The sequence below is a fragment of the Uloborus diversus genome, chromosome 9, assembly GCF_026930045.1.
Source record: "Uloborus diversus isolate 005 chromosome 9, Udiv.v.3.1, whole genome shotgun sequence".
NCBI classification, from domain to species: Eukaryota; Metazoa; Arthropoda; class Arachnida; order Araneae; family Uloboridae; genus Uloborus; species Uloborus diversus.
The window spans coordinates 118,722,931-118,742,504 of NC_072739.1; the positions used below are offsets into that span (position 1 = coordinate 118,722,931).

Sequence of the window (19,574 nt, forward strand, 5' to 3'; positions counted from 1 at the left end):
GATATCCCTTTAGATGATTTGAAAAAAAAAAATTAAGGAGAAATGTCCCCATAAGTCTCCCAACTTCTCCAAATGTTTATGCTTTTGAACTTTTTATCTCTTTAGCACCACAGAAGAATGTTAATGGCTAATATAATACTTTTTTTCTCTCCCAATAAAAATAATAGCCATTAAACAGTCTGAAATGGAAATAAAACGGGGAGCGCCATTTCGAAAGAGTGGGGACATAACGGGGACAAACGATGGTCATATTTGGTTTCATGGGATCATTTTACATAAATCAGTAAAATTTATGCCAAAAGCCCCCGCAGCAAAGTGTAACTGGCAGTTTACTGTATATATTTAAAATTTTTATTTTGATTCCTTGTTTTAATTGCACAAAATGTGCAACTAGCAAATTAAGTAATGAGCAATACTTGATTAAATTTTTAGCCTTTTGTTCTATTGCTATGCTGTTTTAAATTGATTTCAATTGAAGATATTAGGCATTAATACAAGTATATGGTTTTTTATTTCAGAATGTAAACAAAGCACCTGGAGGTAAGTAAAAATATTCTCGAGATTTTTTTAAAGTAAATAAATACTTGAAGATGCTTTTTGTATTTTTAGCCCATTAACAATTTAATTAAATATGCACACAATATTTCAACTGAGGAAGCAATTCTGTTACTGTATACATTTATGTTTTATCAAAAATAAATGTATACAGTCGTCCCTCGCTACTTTGCTACTTCAAGTTTCAACTTTCACAACTTCACTACATTGCGTTTTCTTTTTTTTTTTTGAGCAATCACGATTGCTTATTGTTCTCACTTGACTGTTTTTGGTGTTCCTATGATTTTATTTTCCCACCAGCACCCTCCGCAGCATCACTGTCGACCAGCTCCTCACGATGCTGCACCTCTAGCTAGAACAGTGTCCAGGTTGCGTCAATATCCTACACCTACATGCATACATACATGCACCTATACACACATATATATACAGGGGCGGACTGGCTGACTCTGACCCAGTCGGCAAAATAATACTTTGGCCCACTTCTGTAAATTAGTCGAGCAACAACATTAAACTACCACTAGTTCCTATTTTTCTTTAAGTTCCTAAACCAAGATTTAAAGTTCTAAAATAGAAAATTATGAAACGTAAAATATAGCTTACACTGACACATTTTTTTATGTGCCTTGAAGGGATACTTATGTCATAAGACTGAAAAGGCACACCTTTAGGCTTCTATACTGACAACATAGGAAGGACACGAGGAAAGAGATGAGGAACCAGGTAAATGACACCGGAAATTTTTTGAAATTGGTTGATCTATATAGGCCTAAGAAAAGAATCGGGACACAGGGTTCTAGTTCCCTTCCAAGCGATATTTTCAAAGTTGATGTCAAAAAACACAATTTTACAATTTTCGGTAGTGTTCAGTGGAGGGAAAACAAGGGGTTCCTTACAATTTTGTTTTCTTCACTTTTTTTTTTTTTTTTTCAAAATTGAAGTCCATTTTAGTCTATCTTTGTTTACAATAGAATGTCGGGGGATCTTCCCAGAAATTCTCTGAAATGGGAAGTTTTAGAAATGCAATTTTAGGCTACCCTTAGTAAAATTAATGTAATGTTATGGAACAGCATAGGGAGCTCTCTGCAAAAACGTTTAGAGTTTGAACTATTAAAAAATGCAAAACTAACTTTGGTCACTTTTGAGGGAATAGGAGGGTCAGTGATCTCTAGGGCTCGACCGATGGCATTTTTTGGCCAATGGGCCGATGCCGATTGTTCAAAGATGGCCAATGGCCGATGGCCGATTGTTTTCCTCCAAATGGTCGATGCCGTTGACCGATGGCGAAAAAAAAAATCAAACAGAAATAAATTGATAAGATTGTCAGGGATTTAAAGGATCATTCATTCATTTCACTTTACTTCCTTTCTACTAATAAGAAATTGTACTCACACAAAAAAAAAAGCAGATTTCGATCTATATTTCTATTTTACGATTACTAAATTTATACTTCACAAGTTTTTTTTCCCCACATCTGTACATGCATATTTCCCTAAGAACATATAGATGACCGAAATATCCATTTTGAACGCCTCCTCAGCTAATTATCGCAAATTCTCTTGTGATGTCTTCGTGCGCATAAAATTGCATAACTCAAAAACGTTATGAAATAGAAAGTTGAAAACTCATATGTACGTAGTATGATCTAAAAGTTCGAGGACAAGTTTTATAAAACCTTACCCTGAATCATTCACATTACCGAAGCACATCTACCTACAAAATAGTCAGCTTGAACGACTATGCACTTCTGCCAACATTCGTGTAGCTTTTAGAAGCACTCCTGGAAGATATTTTTCGTAACCTCCTGCAAGGCCCCTTGCGCTGCTGGTTTAACTTCATCGTGGGAAAGAAGGCGACTTTCATGTTGAAGATGCACGGTTTGATTGGTCAATACTCTGATATGTCAAACAAATAAAGTAACGTTTCGTAGTGGTTAGCTCCACGTGACTTTTACCTGTTTCCAGCAAAAAAACATTTGCATGGACGCCGCTTTCTTCTGCCAGGAGAAGATAAGGCTGCATCATAGAAGGTAGCAAAAAATGGCTTCAAGGCGTGTTCCCAAAAGTTATATGAACACTGGCAGAAGTACATAGTCCCTACCAGTGTTCAACAGGGTTCGTACGGGTCATGGAAATCCTGGAAAGTCACGGAAAAAAATTAACAGAATTTCAGACCTGGAAAAGTCATGGAAAATTGAAATTTTCATTGAAAGTCATGAGATTTTTTTTCAAGTCATGGAAAAATGTCCTGGACAAAGAGAAAGGAACAGTAGCTAAAGGAGCATTAAAAATCTTGAGTGATTTAACAGTATAGCATGTAAAAGATATTAAAAGCGGAAAAGTGAACGTTTCAAAAATCAAATCTGAATTTTTAAATCTCATTGCATCCACTTCTGTCGCAGCCGCTTGCCATTTTTTGCGATGTGATTTTACTGCTTGGACATCACTTATTTTGAATTTTTTGTTATTTTCAACACTTCTTATGTTTTATATTCTGTAGTAGCAAAATTTCACGTTCTTAGTTTCGCCACGCCCACTCAAAAAAAAAAAAAAAAAGCAATTCAATTGCATGCAAATTCGATTCCATCACTCATAAGGACTTCATTATTAAATTTATCAGAGTTTATCTTAATTTGTTGAATGTTTTAGAAAATAAAGATCTATAAGTCAGGCGATAGAATACAGAAAAAGAGGAATTCCAATGCTCTAAAACAGTAGTGCCCAACATACGGCACGCAAAACTAATCCATGCGACCCACTACTACGTTCAATGTGGGTATTACAAGTGTTCTGGAATTCCTGAACCTATTAATTTATAAGCATTTGAAAATATGCAAATTTGTAAACAAAACAAATATACTTTTGAAGCAGAAGATTGATTCATTATTGAATTTTTTTTTCAAAAAAGATCTGGTTTAGAAACATAAAGAACTAAACTATGTGGCTTTACTTTAAAGAACCAAAATACTGTCAAGTTACGTGGATGATTAAAGGCACTGTTGACACTAAAAGAAAACTTTTGAAGCAAATTTATTGAAACTTAGTGATTGACTCATTCAACCTTTGTCCCATTCAATATCATTCTGCGTGTTAAAAAAAAAAAAAAAACATTTAAGCATCATCGTATTTGTTTCACTGCATTTTTACTTTACGAAAATTTATATGTTGAAGACAAATAAGAATAATTTTTTAAGTGTGCACTTATATTTTTTCCATTACGAGTAAGTGCTTCAATGAGGCTGTGGCATTCATATAGACATTTTGCTAATGCTCATTTCCAAATATTACCAAGTTTGAGATTAAAAACTGCTATTCTCTTCGTGTAACGAGGTCATAGAAATTTTCATTGAAGTCATGAAAAAGTCTTGGAAAAGTCATGGAACTTTTTTTTATCCAAATAGAGTATGAACCCTGGTTCAAGGTGACCTTTTGAAGGTGGATGTGCTTCGGTAATGTAAACTATTCTGGGTAAAGTTTAAAACAGCTAGTACCCAAACTTTTGAATCGTACTACGTACAATCTGTATAGAGTGTAGTTATGCTTCTCCTTTTCTGACTGCTGTACAATGAAAGAGAAAGAACAGCCAAAAAATAAAAGAAAAAAAAAAGAAAGAAAGAAAGAAAAACAAAGAGACTGTTTAATAACCAATTGATTTGTTTTTTTTTAAATTGAACATTCAGTAATATTGTAATAATGTGGATTTAGGTACATTAAACATAGTTAAAAAACATTAAATTATGTTAGATAAATAAATACCTTTGTGCTGAACAGTAAAGTAAGACAAAACAATGTTAGAAGAAGCACAAATTTGCAAATTTGTGCTTCTTCTAACGTTGTTTTGTCTTACTTTATTAAATTATGTTGTTTAATCATTAAAAAAAAAAGCATAAAACTATGAAACCGTCAACAAACTATGCAATTAAAGTGGAAAGATTGCACGTAGACATTTTTCAGTCATCAAATTAAACAAAAATGGTAACAAATAAATTACAATATTCAATCAAAATTGGAACATTTTTATACTTATTTAAAATTTATGAATAGAAAAGTTTGAATTTTTCATAAAAGCTATAACAGTGACATAAATTTTGCGGAAAAAAGAAATAGCCATGAAAAAAGCGAGGTTCTTAAAACGCAGCTACAATAAACAAACTCAATATTTACATCAAGTTAATAACTGAACACATATAGGTACTACTTGATCTAATGTTTACACATATATTATTGAACAATTTGATTGTTTAATTTTTTATGAAGCTTTACAAACAAGTTCAAATTAAATTTTTCAATTTAACAATAATTTTTTGAAATTTAAAAAATTGCATAATAGAAAATCCTTGAAACTTTTCTATAAAAAACGAAAATATCTTATTCTTTGATTTTATATAAATACATAAAAATAGTTACTTACAACAGAAAAAAAATCGATCGCTATTAATGATGCAAAACAGATGGCGCATTACGAAATATAGGTGAAACAAGTATGAGAACTACGCAAAAAGACATTTCTTGACTAAAATAAATAATCGATAAATATTTAAGAAATGCTTGAAACAATGAGGGAGGGTTAGGGGGATCACTCTCTGATTTTGGAGTAACTCACACTTCGGCCTCATTTTTACTTCCTTTTACAAAAAAGGAAGTATTGTATTCGCGAAAAAAATTTTACTCGAAAATCAGCTTTAGTTTCCATTTTGCTCACCCCTGAATGAATGTTGAGTTTTTTTTTTAACCCGACCACACGCGGATAAGTGCCTAAGAACGTATAGACCCCCCGAAATATCCATTTTGACAATATCCGAGTTAATTACAACGAATTTTCTCATGACGTCTGTATATAGGTATGTATGTCGCATAACTCAAGAACGGTATGTCCTAGAAAGTTGAAATGTGGTACGTAGACTTCTAGTCGGGTCTAGTTGTTCACTTCCCCGTTTGGTTGCAATCGGGTGTTTTTAAAGGTGCTTTTGCCCCTTTTTTTTGGGGGGGGGGAATCATTGTTAATCTCGATGCAAACTCATGTGGTGTTATAATTTGGCGGACACTTGACGATAATTTGCCAGTCTTTCAGTCGCCTAGTTTTGTTACCAACTTGGTGACAAATTCAGTGATTTAAAAAAAAAAAAAATATATTTTTTAAAAATCTGGTTTTAATTTGACCACTGTTGGTGATATTTAGAGAGTTAACTATTGAATCACATTAAAATTGCCAATAATGGGGAAATAACATTAAGTTGTTGTAAAAAGAAGTCATGTGATGCACACTCGGCTCGTTTTAGTACAGAAACGCTACCACCAACGCCTCGGAAGAGTTTCTGTATCTACTTCAGTACTTCCGAAGAAAAAATTCAAAAGTCTTTTTGATTTCCAAATTATGTCACCATTCAAAACGTCTTTAATCAGTTTCTTACATTAATGCTCTAAATTCTTTCTAAACAATAGATAAAGTTTCAAAAAAAATCTCTAATTTTATGAATGTTATTAGTTTTGAACAACTCAAAAGTACAACTATAGTTTAATTTCAGAAATTGAGGGAGTGGGAGGAGAGGCATGCAAGTATTCTTGGAAATTAAAAAAATAGAGTTAAAAAATATCATAAACATTGAGCAGAAAAACCCTTTCAAAACTTGCACCCGAGTTTGTTTTGAGGTGCAGTGGTGGATTTAAAATATAGCAAATGTTGCAATTGCGCAAGAGGCCTCATAACCATAGGGGCATCGTAGGAGTTACAAAAATGCTTCTGATAAATGTTTTATGACTTCTGTGATAGAGAAATAGGGCCCCAAAATGTATTTCGACGGGCCCCAAACTTGTAACTCCGCCGAAGCGATACAGAAAAGACTGCATTACTGTGATTCATATTACAAATATCGAAAGATAAAAAATTACCATCGGTTCAATGAGAATCTAATAAAATGACACAAAAACCGATTTCGCCATCTGATATTTGTTTCCATGGTCTCCAATTCGGCCATATATCACCAAATGATCGTCAGTCTGAGACGCCATATTAGTTTTGCATTGAAATAAGTAATTAAGAGCCAAAAAAAAAGAGTAAACAGGCTTTTAAGAACACGCGATCGAAAGCAAAAAGGGAAGTGCACAACTGTAACGTACGCACACCCCACATGCGAAAATTTATCCTTCTACAGCTTACCATTTTTGAATTATAACTTATGAGAGATGCATACATACATCCAGCAGCAAGAAACAACGCAATAATTAACTTGTTTGGTACCTGAGAAAGCAGTGTTAAAAACTCTTTCAGGGGTAACTGATAGGGGTGTCACACTGAAATTTAAGTAAACAATTTTATATGAAAACAATAACTCCCTTTACTTTGTATTAAGAAGTAAAACAGCAAAGGTCCTTTTTTTTCAAAAACATCGGCCAATTCCATCGGCTTTTCGATGTTTTTTAAGGCCGATGGGCAGATGTTTCCTGCAAGTTAGCATCGGCCGCCGATGCCGATGGCTAAATTGTTGAACCATCAGCCTCGATGCATCGGTCCAGTCCTAGTGATCTCATTTGGAAGCATCTAAAAACTGAAGTATACTTGACCCAATTTTAAACTACATTTCGTTACTATAATGAATCTGGTGACTCTCCTTCGAAATTTTCCGACATTGAAATTTAAAAAATATAATCTTATATGTTTGGAAACATTGAAAGGAAAAGAGAAAGGTTTCTCCCAAGATTTTTTTTTAAGGGCAGCGTGCCTTCCGCATTTAAGCTAACCTTCGACCCCTGTCCTTGAAACGTCACTCTTTCGTTTCAATCATTTATCCTCAAGAATCTGATTAGAATATCTGAATGCTTTTTGCATTACCTTTAAAACTAAATATCAAAAAGCTTTTTAATATTTTAAAAATAATTACTATCGAAAACACTTGAACTTTGTATGTTCCTAGTGTACCAAAAAGTAAAAGAAGCACATTTTTTATTCAACAAAACTTCTCTACCCTTTTATCTGAAAGTGCACTACCCCTTTTTTGGTCCGGAGGAAACACTAGTTCTCTCTGGGCATTTTTTTCTGAAACTGAAATCAATTTTTGGCTATTGAGCAAATAAAAACGTTACGAAGCTCTCCCATAAAAGTTTCTATAAGTGAAATTCTAAGCTATCTTTAGTGAATTTAAGGGAATGCCTAAGGTTCGAAGACTTTGACAATTTTTCAATATTTAAGGGGGTCCGGGAAACAAAATGTGTCAAATTTTGCATTTTTTTTAAATCATTTAAAAAACTTCTCTTTCTTTTACTGCCTAAAAGGACGTTTGAATCTTGTTTCTATCTTAATTAGAACGAAAGACATAATTATTTTTTTGCATTCTTTTAACTAATATACTTTTAAACTTCAAACACATCTCTCTCCATGATGCAATTTTCCCCGATTTTTTGCATTCAAACTCTTATAAGTCAAGAACTGATAAAGACAAAGCAATGAAATTTGAAGCATATCTTTTTCAAAAAGTTTACTTTGATTTTAATACGGTGAATTTGAAAAAACCATTACTTCAAAAAATATGATCTTTTTTTAAAGTATGTATGAATTTTTCGAAATTTTTCTTGAAATATTTTCTATTTTATTGAATTCATATTTTTTAAATCTTCGAATAAAAATTAAAACTTAGATATTTGTGCATAGTTTTTTTTTTTAATTTCAAAATTGACCAAGAATATTTTGAGTTTTAGCAATTTAAAGCAACCCCATTTTTTTAGAAAACAATAACTAAATTTAAATATATTTTTATAATATTTATGTTATGATTTTGCGAATCAAACTGATGGTGAATCAGTGCAAAAAATTTCAAAACTCTAAATTGTGTAATACCATTTTTTTTTTCAAAATGTGTCCCGGAAAACCTAAAATCTGTAATATACAATTTCCTTCTTAGGCCTTGATGCAAAAACTAAGAACCAGGTAAGTCCAGACTCACTCATTTTTGGTAAGACCTATAAATAACATTAGTGTCCGATCGAAAGGCTTATATCTTTCCCATATTATTTACTAGAAGGCAGAGGTCTAATCTTACATTTGTGACCCATTGTTGCACCAATCGGAACAACCAATTCTCCACAAGCAAAAATGAATATTTAAAAAAGCAAAAATTTAGACTTAACTGGTTCCTGTATCAAAATCCCCTACCTTGTGCATGCCGCTGCTCATTTATCAACATCCCAAAGCATGGCCCACACATTTATAGCAGGGCCGAAGCCACTTTGTCTAGTGGTGCAGACCAATTGTTGTTAAAAGACATACTAATATAAGATTTTAAAAGCTCTTTTTTCGTCCCCGACCCTTTTTCAGGCCGCATTGGACCCTAATTTTTCTGGCCCCCTCCCGTTTCCTCAATGTGGGAGCCATGGACCCCAGAGCTCTAAAAAGTAGAGAGAAAGTTGACAAAGAGAGGAAAGCATTCGCACCTGTAGACTTCGGCTATTTACTTTGGCCACTGGGCTAAGGATGGGAGAAAAATAAACCTGCTTCCAAACATTTTTTTCCCATAGAGTGAACAAATTTCATTTTTACTTCTATTATTACACTTTAAAAAATGTTAGATGTGAATTGAACGTATAAGTTCAATAAAAAATTGCTTTAAGTGGCCCACTCTGCGGTGGGCCCAGTCGGGATTCCCCGACTAGCCGACCTGGCCAATCCGCCCGTGCATATATACATACACCTATACACACATACATACACCTACACACACACCTACACACTCACGTACACACAACTACCCACACACTCATGTCTGCACACAGACACAAACACATATGCCTACACACACATACCCCCCCACACACAACTACCCACACACTCATGTCTGCACACAGACACAAACACATATGCCTACACACACATACCCCCCCCACACACAACTACCCACACACTCATGCCTGCATACAGACATAAACACACATTCCTACATACATACCCCTGCACACAAACACACATAACCCCCCCACATACAAACACATACCCCCCCACATACAAACACACATACCCCCCACACACAAACACACATACCCCCCACACACAAACACACATACCCCCACACACAAACACACACCTACATATACTCACACACTCGTGATTGCGAAAAACATAATTTGAATTCTAGATGACAAAATTCAAACTATTTTTTTAATGCGCTCATATAAAATTTTTCCTACAAAAGAATTACAAAGTATGCCTTTTAAGTAAGGTAAACTCTTCTGAGGGGCTGTTGTTGTATTACTTGAGGGAGTGAAGGTATAAAATCGCCAAAGAAAGTGTAGGGAATTGCCATCTCATTTTAACTGTTAAACACTAACTGGAATGTTTAAATCACTGTATTATTACTAGGGGACAAATACATCTGTAAATGGTGTTCGACAATATACTAGCTTTTTAAGTTGTATACTTAATACCTTTAATGAGGATAAATGTAGAGGAAGGAAGGGGGCACATTACTGTCACTAACTGGCAATTAATTCATCATCAAACAATTTGAGCGATTTCATAGATTAGTAGTAGTGTGTAAGAACTGCATGTGTGTGTGTACTTTGTTTCTGAATAATTAACAATGCGATATCTATCACTTCTAATCTATCACATTTTCTCTTATTTTGTGCATTGGCCAAGTAGTATTGGCAAAGTAAGCAGGGACGACAAGAGGTCATTTAAAACTTCTCCCCCTCTCTCCTTTTCGGCATTTGTTTTTTCTGTAGTTACGAACTAATTGTTCATTACACTGCCTATTTCTTCTGCTACCACGGAGCGATCGTTTTCAACATTGCGCCGTCTCAAGTCCTATTTAAGAAGCACAATGATGCAAGAATGCTTAAATGGATTAGCACAGCTTTGTATCAACAAAGATACAGTTGTACAACCAGATGAAGTTTTTGAAGAACTAACCAAGAAACAACGACGGTTAAACTTTGTATTGTAGACAATAAGACAATTTTATAAGTGTAAATATGCAATGTGGATATTTAGAACTCATCAAGTGTAAGTGATTTTATTGATTATTTTGTTGTATTTTTAAGTGATTTCATGCCATTTTAATGTATTCCTTTTTTTTTTCATTCCTTGAATGATCTTAAAAATATTAATAGCTTAGAGCTTTTGGTGATAAAAATTCGTGTGCATTTTGATTTATTTCATTAATATAGTAAACGAAGTAATAACAAGTATTGATTTCAATTTATTAATTTCAAGTACTTTAAAGTTTATTCTTAACGTGATTTCAATTCTGGCATAAGAACAATTGTTTTTGCAACAGTTTTTGAATAAATTGCAAAACTTATACAATTTTGAGGAATTTTACTAAATAATATTAATAATAATAATAAATGTATATTGATGTAAAGAGAGAGAGAGAGAGAACGCTGATAGAGTGTTGTGAAAAAAAATCGTGCCCCCCCCCCCCTAAAATATTTTCTGGTTGCACCCCTGAGTCCTATATTAAGTAATAGGACTCGACCAATGCATTGGCACCGATGGTTAAAAAATATCGGCATCAGCGGCCGATGCTAACATAGAGAAAACATTGGAACATCAGCCTTTAAAAAAAATCTAAATGCCGATCTATTGCCGACGTTTTTTGGAAAAGAAAGGAATAAAATCTAACTTTCATTTATCTAATTTTTACTGCATAGTTGAAAGTAAGTACAGCATAGGTCCCAAAATCAGGCAGCAATGGAAACACCAATTTTGGATTTCTCAGCATGCCTAATTTTGTGTCACAGCCAAAATTTTCCTAACATGCATGGCAGACACTTATTAAACAATCACTTTGTTGTGAATTTAAAGAATTTTATGCTCCTGAATTGAAATAATTCCTGCATATGTTAGCGAGTGAATCGAGCATTTTTGTATAAGAAACGAAGTTCAAATTTCGGGGGTCACCCTGTGCCGGAGTATAAAATTTCCAACATATTTTCTTCACAAAAAGAAACTAATGTCTGGTTATTTTCCAGATTTTCAAGTTAACTTTGTTAACGCTAACGAAATGAATACTCTCATTTCTTTAACGTTAAGGCTAATAGTCCTTAATTAAAGACTTTAGCTGCAGCAAAAGCTCCTTCGTAAGTGTGAGAAATGCTGAGTTCAAGGTTTGTATGGTAATTAAAATCTTTAAAAGTCTATATTTTTCTTTTTCACTTTTAAAGCCCTAAAGAGACTAGTTTTGTCACTGAATTCTTTATTTATAATTTTATACTTTGTCGCCTTAAAAAAGGTTTTTTTTCGGTGGGGGAACAGTAATGAAAAAAAAATACGTTTCCTTAAATTATATAATGAGCTTTTCTACTGATTATATTATGATAAACAATTTAAAAAAAAAACAATTTCTCTGCAGCGATTAAGAAGAGCAACTAAAGTAAACAAAATCACGAAATTCAAATATTATTGAATTATTTCTAATACTATTAAGCATTAAAACAAAATTCAAAAAATTACATAAATATGCTTTTATTCTTTCAAGTCAATTATATATTTCAGATAGCTAATGTGCATTTTAATCAGATTCTTCTTAACATGTGCTCTTCACAAACAAAATAAGATTGTGAACTGAGCTTCAAGGGTTTGTGTGCAGCAGCAAGCAGAGGGTGGAGCCACCTAGTTGACGCAAATTACTTATCTAAACACGTCTGTTACAATCCTTTAACACCACGCAAAGTTTTATTTATTCATTTATTTTTGTTTAAACAACACCAGCTCAAAATCTTTTTTGACCTGTTTTCAATTGTATGCCAGTTGTTTTTTTTTTGCTAATAAAGGAAAAAACCCTTTGCAGGTCTGATTTTTTTTTCTTAAATTTTTAATGGTGAACGAGTAGAAAGTAAAAAAAAACTCATTGGTTTACGAACTTGTTTCAAAAGATTTTGCCGTTCCACCAGTCACAAAAGGTTGTGAAACGTTGTTTGAGAGAACGATGTTTGATAATCTTTTTTGAAAGTCAATTTTGCTAATTTTCTGACGCTTTGAACAAATCCAACGCACAGGTAAAAAACTGAAGGCTCCTCTGATGAATGCTCATCTCTGCTAAAAATAGCTCTGCACTTGGTGCAATGCAAAAGCTGTTGTGTTATAGGGTGTACATTAGGGTATATCGAAAAAATTGTTTTTGGAATTTTGAATCGGCCAGGGTGAGAAAAGTTGTCCACAAGGACCAAACAATTACGTTTGAAATTTCAAGTTGATCAGATAATATCTTCATGTGCCGCAAGGCAGTCAAAGTTTGCAAATTGAGCCTACAATGGATTTTTTTTTTCTTTAGGAAAACATTGATTTGTAATAACTTTTCTTCAAATCGGTTAGGGTGAAAAAAGGTACCCAATAGGGTGAAATACTATGATGCAAAATAATATCACAATCCGATGAAATCTTCATGCACCACTTGGCAGTCGAAATTTGCAAATCAAGCCCTAAAATATTCTTTTTACTACGATTGGAAAAAAAAATCTTAACTTTTAAGATCGACCATGGATAGAAAAGTTGCTTCATACAATTAAAATAATTCATATCTGCCACTGAAAGCAATTAATCATGTGATTCGCTATTTACCAATAGCATTTTCATTAAAGTAAGACATATTAAGCCACATAAAAAGTTGACATTAAAAAACAACAAACATTTTTTGCCCAATTAAAATAACATAAAAAAAGGGGGAATAAACTATCCAACATTAGAACAAAAACAAAAAGCTTGGATGGAACAAAATCCTCAAAAACAAAGATTAAATAGTCTTAATACTAGTCGACCCGTGCGGAACTCCGCACTGTGCTTCAAATCGTTTCATAAGGCATTTCGCTCTTTAAGAATTTCAAAGGAAGAACATTATGAAGAAGAACCGAAAAAAAAGTAAGCGCAGAAGAGAAGGCATGTAATTTAAAGACATCAGTAACAAAACCTCGTTAAATACAACGTTGTGATAATTTGATCATAGCTCCCCTTTTAATCGTACATATTTTCAATGCAAACATAAATGTCATTAAAAGTGTGGCTGAGTGGTGACTCGTGAAAAAGCAATAATTGTGCATGTGAAAAAACAGGTTGTGGCAAATACAGTCCTGCACATGTCAGCATCTGACGGGAAAAAAAGAAACATTAAAGAGATATTTATTGGCACGTATTCGAATTGGCGCCATTCTGACTAACAGCCCGACACCCCAACAAACCTAGCAATTGCGCCTTCCTTTTCGAAAGCTATTCATTAAAGGAATGCGTAGTAAAAAACAGCAAAAAAGCTTTTTGCCAAAAAAAAAAATAATAATAAGATCATGCATCTGTGTTTTGTCATTAACCAGCATGATACGATTTAAAATTATTCGCAAAGCATGGAATTTGATTAAAGAATGACGAAGATCTCACGTAGCGATTGAAACAAACATTCTAGAGAAGTAATAAATTTGATTGAAAATAAGTGTTTTTATCTTTGAATATTGAACTATTTCACATAGAAGGTTGCTTTAACCGTTACGGCTTAAATGCCCTCACATGTTTCTCTTTTAATCGAACACTTAAAATTCAAAACCAAAACCAGTTGAACTGAGTCCGTTCTTAAGTGTAATTTTTCGAACGTAGACAAAATGTATTTTTTTTTTCAGCAGAAAGCAGAGGAGTAGAAAATAATTTCTTGCTAATGAAGTTGATAATACTTTTAATGCTTTATATCGTATTCGCGCGAATAAAAAATTAAAGGTTTACTGAGTGAAACTCGTAGTTTTAATCGGGCGTAGTATTTTTTCATTTGTACAAAAGGTCGAACACTGCTATTAGAAACATCTACATTTTAGCATACAATAAAAATGTTTTTCTGCACAAAAAGGATTTCTTTAGGTAAATCTAATACTTTTTTATGCTTACATTATGTTGAGTGGTCTGGATGTAGTCAAAGAACACAGTTCGATTAACAATCAACTTATCCGAATGATAACTGTAGCCTGCATAAAGGAGTCGAAACACCAAGTAGCATTCCCACTGCATTTATTTTATTAGGTGTGTATGTTATGAGCACATGTAATGCGTAATACTAATATAAATTTGATATTATGTCGGACAGCCCAAGCTTGCCCGAAGTTCAGATAGTTTATAGCCGAACGCTCTACCGAAAAAAACTTATCAATTAAACCGAACAACTAAGTCCAGTGCTGTTAAGCTTTATTAAAATATGAACACACACAAAGGCTTTTTTTTTTTTGCCGAAAGCGACGTAAAAAATGGAAAACTGCATTAGAACTTTGCTTTAAAAATTGCATAAGAACTACAGGCAGCATCAAGGTTTTGAAACAGCAAGAGGCGATTTCGAAAACTTGAATTTTCGACCGTAAGTCTTTTTTTCGTCATTGGACAGCCTGATAAGTTTTAAAATGAGAGGGGATTAATATATAAGATAAGATATTGAAGAAAAATGTTTTTATTTTTGAAAATTTTTACAATTTGTTATCGCAGGCTGCTTAAACTGTTATAACTTAGATGACAGCACGTGTTCATCATTTAACAGCACGGTTAAAATACAAAATAAATTGAACTATGCTCTTTTTTAAGCGTAGCTTTTCGAATGTAGTAAAAATGTGATAAGCTATTTGTTTTTTAGCAAAAAGAAGAAAAATATATATTTTACCCTTCAAATTGAGGTAGTATTTTATTTATTTGTACAAAGAGTCAAAAACTCATTAGAAGAATATATATTTCAATATACGATTTATTATTTTTTTTCTGAACAAAAAACAATTCTATTGTAGTCTGAAATCTTAAACCTGTTACTTATATTTTCGCTTACATTATGCTTTAATTTTCTTTCCAGAGCCAAAGCTTCAAAAAAAAAAAAAAAAAACACGTGCAATTTCGAAGTAATTTAGCACAAAATCACTGAATGTTTTCATATCAGCAAGGAGCATTTCCTTCTCATTTATTCTATTCCCTCATAGTTGTTATTCATTTAATTCAGTGTTCATGTAATGCGCGATATTTCTCTAATTTTTTTGTTGCAGATTGTCCGGACGTGGGCCCGAACACGTAATCTCCTGGTTACGAAGAGAACGCTCTGCCGATCAAGCTACTCAGCTCTGTCGGTCATAGCGCAAATTAAAGTTATAAGTTTGACCGAAAACCTTATTCTGGTTCTTTAAAACAGGTTTTTCGGCTAAAAGAAACAATTTTTAGACCTTGGGTCTATTTTTCGTCAGTAGCCAGCACCATAAGCTATAAAATTAGCCGTAAATCAAAGAAATCGATCAAGAATTGAGGGAAATTTGGCGTAGAAACCAAAAACAGGCTACAGAAATAATATATAAGGATTCATGTTCCTATTTTTGTCTGTAGTTCTAAAGTTAAGAGTATAAATTACCATCCACCACTTTTCCTTTTAGAATAATAGATCAAAAAGTAAATAACTCAAAATATTATTAACTATATTAAGAACATGAACAAATTAATTCACATCAAGCACAAAGAAACGGCTAAATGTATCTAGAAATCTTGGCCTAAAGTGTATGAACAAAAGCATTTGAGAACAAAGTTATTTTTGCAACAAAAATGATATGCGTACTTTGAAATGTGAAGAATGAATTAACATGAAAGATTTTACTTGAAACATTGGCAAATGGCACTCTTGCAGATATTTTTTAACATTTTATTAAGATACTCAAGAGCCCCAAGTGCAGTTCACATGATCCATATGCCACAGGTTTCCATGTTCAGCTCTAGGGTATAGTTCAAAGTTTAATCTCCGGGATTTCTAACGGTTGAAAATCATTTATGCTTTTAAAATTGTCTGTGTAACGTCCCCTTTACACCATTTCATGCCAGACAATGTTTTTAGAAGTGCGAGAATGTCAGAATATCAATCATTTGGTTCATTATCTCGAAAATTATTTGGAAAGTAATCTTTTAAGTCTAAGACTGAGAATCTCAAATTTTAGTAAAAAAACACATTGCCATTTTGACGTAAACTGAGGTGTTGTATAACTTTCTAGCTACAAGGAGCTTCGGAATTTTATTAATCGATTTAAATACTTAAAAGAGAATTTGAAGAAGATTATCGATCCTGTCATACGAAGGAACAATTTCTTTGCACAACAGGAAAATATTTCACTCTCAGTGATTTGAGATGAAAGACACCCTGTATGGTCGCTGACCCTAAGAAGAATAATGGAAGCAAGAAAACTAACAAAATCCTCACAGTCTGCAAGAAATTTTATTCCAGTCTTCAACTTTGATGCACTAACTACACAAACCTTCACAACTTGCAAGAAATTAAAAAATATGAGCCACCCATTACAAAAAACAATGCAGATTCTGAAATTTTAATTGCAATATCGGAGCAGGAATGCAGGCTTTATATTTCCATTCCTAACTTTCCATGTCATACTCGAGCAACAGAGCGATATGTTAAAATAGTAACAGAATCAGCAAGTAAAGTTTGCAGAGAGGAATAACGAGGGCTTCATTTTTGCTACGATTCAGTCAGGAGAAAGTATGAATACTTTCAATATGAACTCAGAGTTTTCTATTTAATTTTCCCAAAGATGTTCTGCTTCAGTCTGTTGATCTTTCTGTTTGTCTTTCTTTTTTTTTTTTTTTTTTTATTTTACTGCACAGTGGTTTTTTTATAAAATGTTCTCTATTTAAATAATGCAAAAAAATATATATATTTTTAGGGCTCTTACCTGTATTTGAATCTAATTATAACATGTTATAACACTTATGTTATATTTTTGAGTGTGACTTGTCTTTCATCAAAAGTTTGCATATGTCTACAAAGAAAAAATAGGTAAAATGCTAGGTAGTTTTAATCATATTTGCACTAGTTTAAAGAATGTATTTATTGGTAACTTTTCTGCACATGATCGATTTAAAAAGTTTCAAAAATTAATGTCTTTGTGACGAAAAAAAATATCTTTTTTTTTTGTTCAATACATGAATTTTGACTGTTAAGTGGTGCATGAAGATTTCATCAGATTATGATGTTATTTTACATCATAGTATTTCACTCCATTAGGCTCCTTTTTTCACCCTGACCGTTTTGAAAAATTAATGTTTTTGTAATGAAGAAAAAATGCATTTCTAGGCTCAATTTGCAATCTTTGACTGCCTTGCGGCACATGACGTTATTATCTGACCAACTTGAAATTTCACATGTAATTGTTTAGTCCTTGTGGACAACTTTTCTCTTTGTGGCCGATTTGAAATTTTGAAAACAATTTTTTTCGATCCATCCTAGTGTACACAGCACTGGTCTTTATGCTGTAATGTGTTACAGAAATATTCATAGGTGAATATTTTCTTCAAACCTTTGATATATTTCTGTTATAGAATTTGTCTCTAAAACACGATTACAAACCATCTTTTGTAGCATTAGGATGTGAAATACGGTTTAAGGTTTAAAATTTGAAAATAAAATTCGAAAAACGCAATTTTACGAGACATTTGATGATGTTAGGGAGCAGGAGTTAAGAGTCCATTCAACTGAGATTTTAAAATATTGAAGTCCTAAAAAGAAGTTTAGGAAGCCCTTCAGTAGCGTTGGTGGCGGAAGAGGTTCAAGGGGTACCCCTTCCCAAAAAATCCTTCAAAATCATCTTAAATATACGATTGTAGGTCCCAGCAATGGTAGCGAAAGCAGAGGAGTCTGCAGCAATTCTCGGAAGTTGAAGTTCTATGAACAACAGTTTTAGAGGAACTTCTAGGACTCTCCTCCACAGGAAGTTTTTCAAAATAGAAGTCTTAAAAACTCAATTGTAAGCAATTGTGGAAACATTAAAAGAAGAGATTGGGTGCAATGACTCTCGGTGGTAATTTTTCAAAATGGAAGCTTCACAATTTTAGATGGTCAAATAAATAATGCTATAATAAAAACGTTATAAAACGTAATCACAACTGAATAATACGACAAATCAAATTATTTACTTAGACTTGGATAAGTAACTATCTTCAACTATAAGAAGAAAAACAAACGTGTAAAATAAGGAAAACAAAGCCCAATAGAAAAATTCTACAGAATCAAATTATGTATGTAAATATCGAAATATCGAAAAAAAATACATTAAAAAATCAGTTTGCTAACCACAACAGTCTCACAACAGTGTAGCTATCGACACTGTCGGCCAGCGCCTTCTCGAGTTAACTTGTCCCGCCATATATTAGGGATATTCATAGAGCTAAACAATTAATTAAACATTTGATTAAATATTGAATGAAAAAGGAAGTGAAAAAGTCTTCTTTTTTCAGGTACAAGTTTTCAATAGTCATCATAATGAATGAAAAAATTAATGAATTTCATTTTTTTAATGTTTATTATTTTTGTGTAATTAAATTCAATTGTATGAGGCACAGCTTTGTATAAATTTTATCTAAAACATTTTCATACCTATTTGTAGAAGCTCCAAGTAAAGTAAAATTTGTTAAATCCAATGCTCCTGCCCGACTTCTTGATGTAATTGCAGATTGGGAATCGTATGAAGAAAATAGAACTGAAATCATTTGTGGTAATTATCATTTTCAACTCTTCTGCCAGTCTAGATTTCATTTTTTCTGAAAGTAGGATAACTATTTTAGAATTTTAATTTTTCATCATTGAAAAGTAAACATCATTCCAATTTATAAGGTTCTTAAATATTACCTCTACTAATCTTCTTTACCAATAATAAAGCTGAAAGTCTCTCTGTCCGGAGGATGTCTGGATGTCTGTGACGCGCATAGCGCCTAAACCGGTCGGCCGATTTTCATGAAATTTGGCACAAAGTTAGTATGTAGCATGGGGGTGTGCACCTCGAAGCGATTTTTCGAAAATTCGATGTGGTTCTTTTTTTATTCCAATTTTAAGAAAAAAAACTATCATAAATTACGAAATTATCATAACGTGGAACCGTAACATGGGCACAAGCCAATTGGCGAGATACGAAATTATCATAACGTGGAACTGTAACGTCGGTACAAGCCAATTGGCGAGAAAATTCACCATACATTATTTGTAAATATACAATTGAACCAAAAGACCTTTAATTTTTCTATTACGGGCGAAGCCGTGCGGG

The 19,574-nt window shown here is 33.0% G+C and overlaps 1 protein-coding gene across 1 annotated transcript in view; it reads left to right on the top strand.

Annotated features, from left to right (window-relative positions):
• The window catches only part of LOC129229865 (uncharacterized), a 255,772-nt gene that overhangs the window by 181,226 nt on the left and 54,972 nt on the right, over positions 1-19,574 (top strand). Inside the window, exons 18-19 of the mRNA XM_054864242.1 lie at positions 519-540; positions 18,921-19,028. Coding sequence (XP_054720217.1) covers positions 519-540; positions 18,921-19,028 — 130 coding nt within the window. The remainder of the gene's footprint in view (positions 1-518; positions 541-18,920; positions 19,029-19,574) is intronic.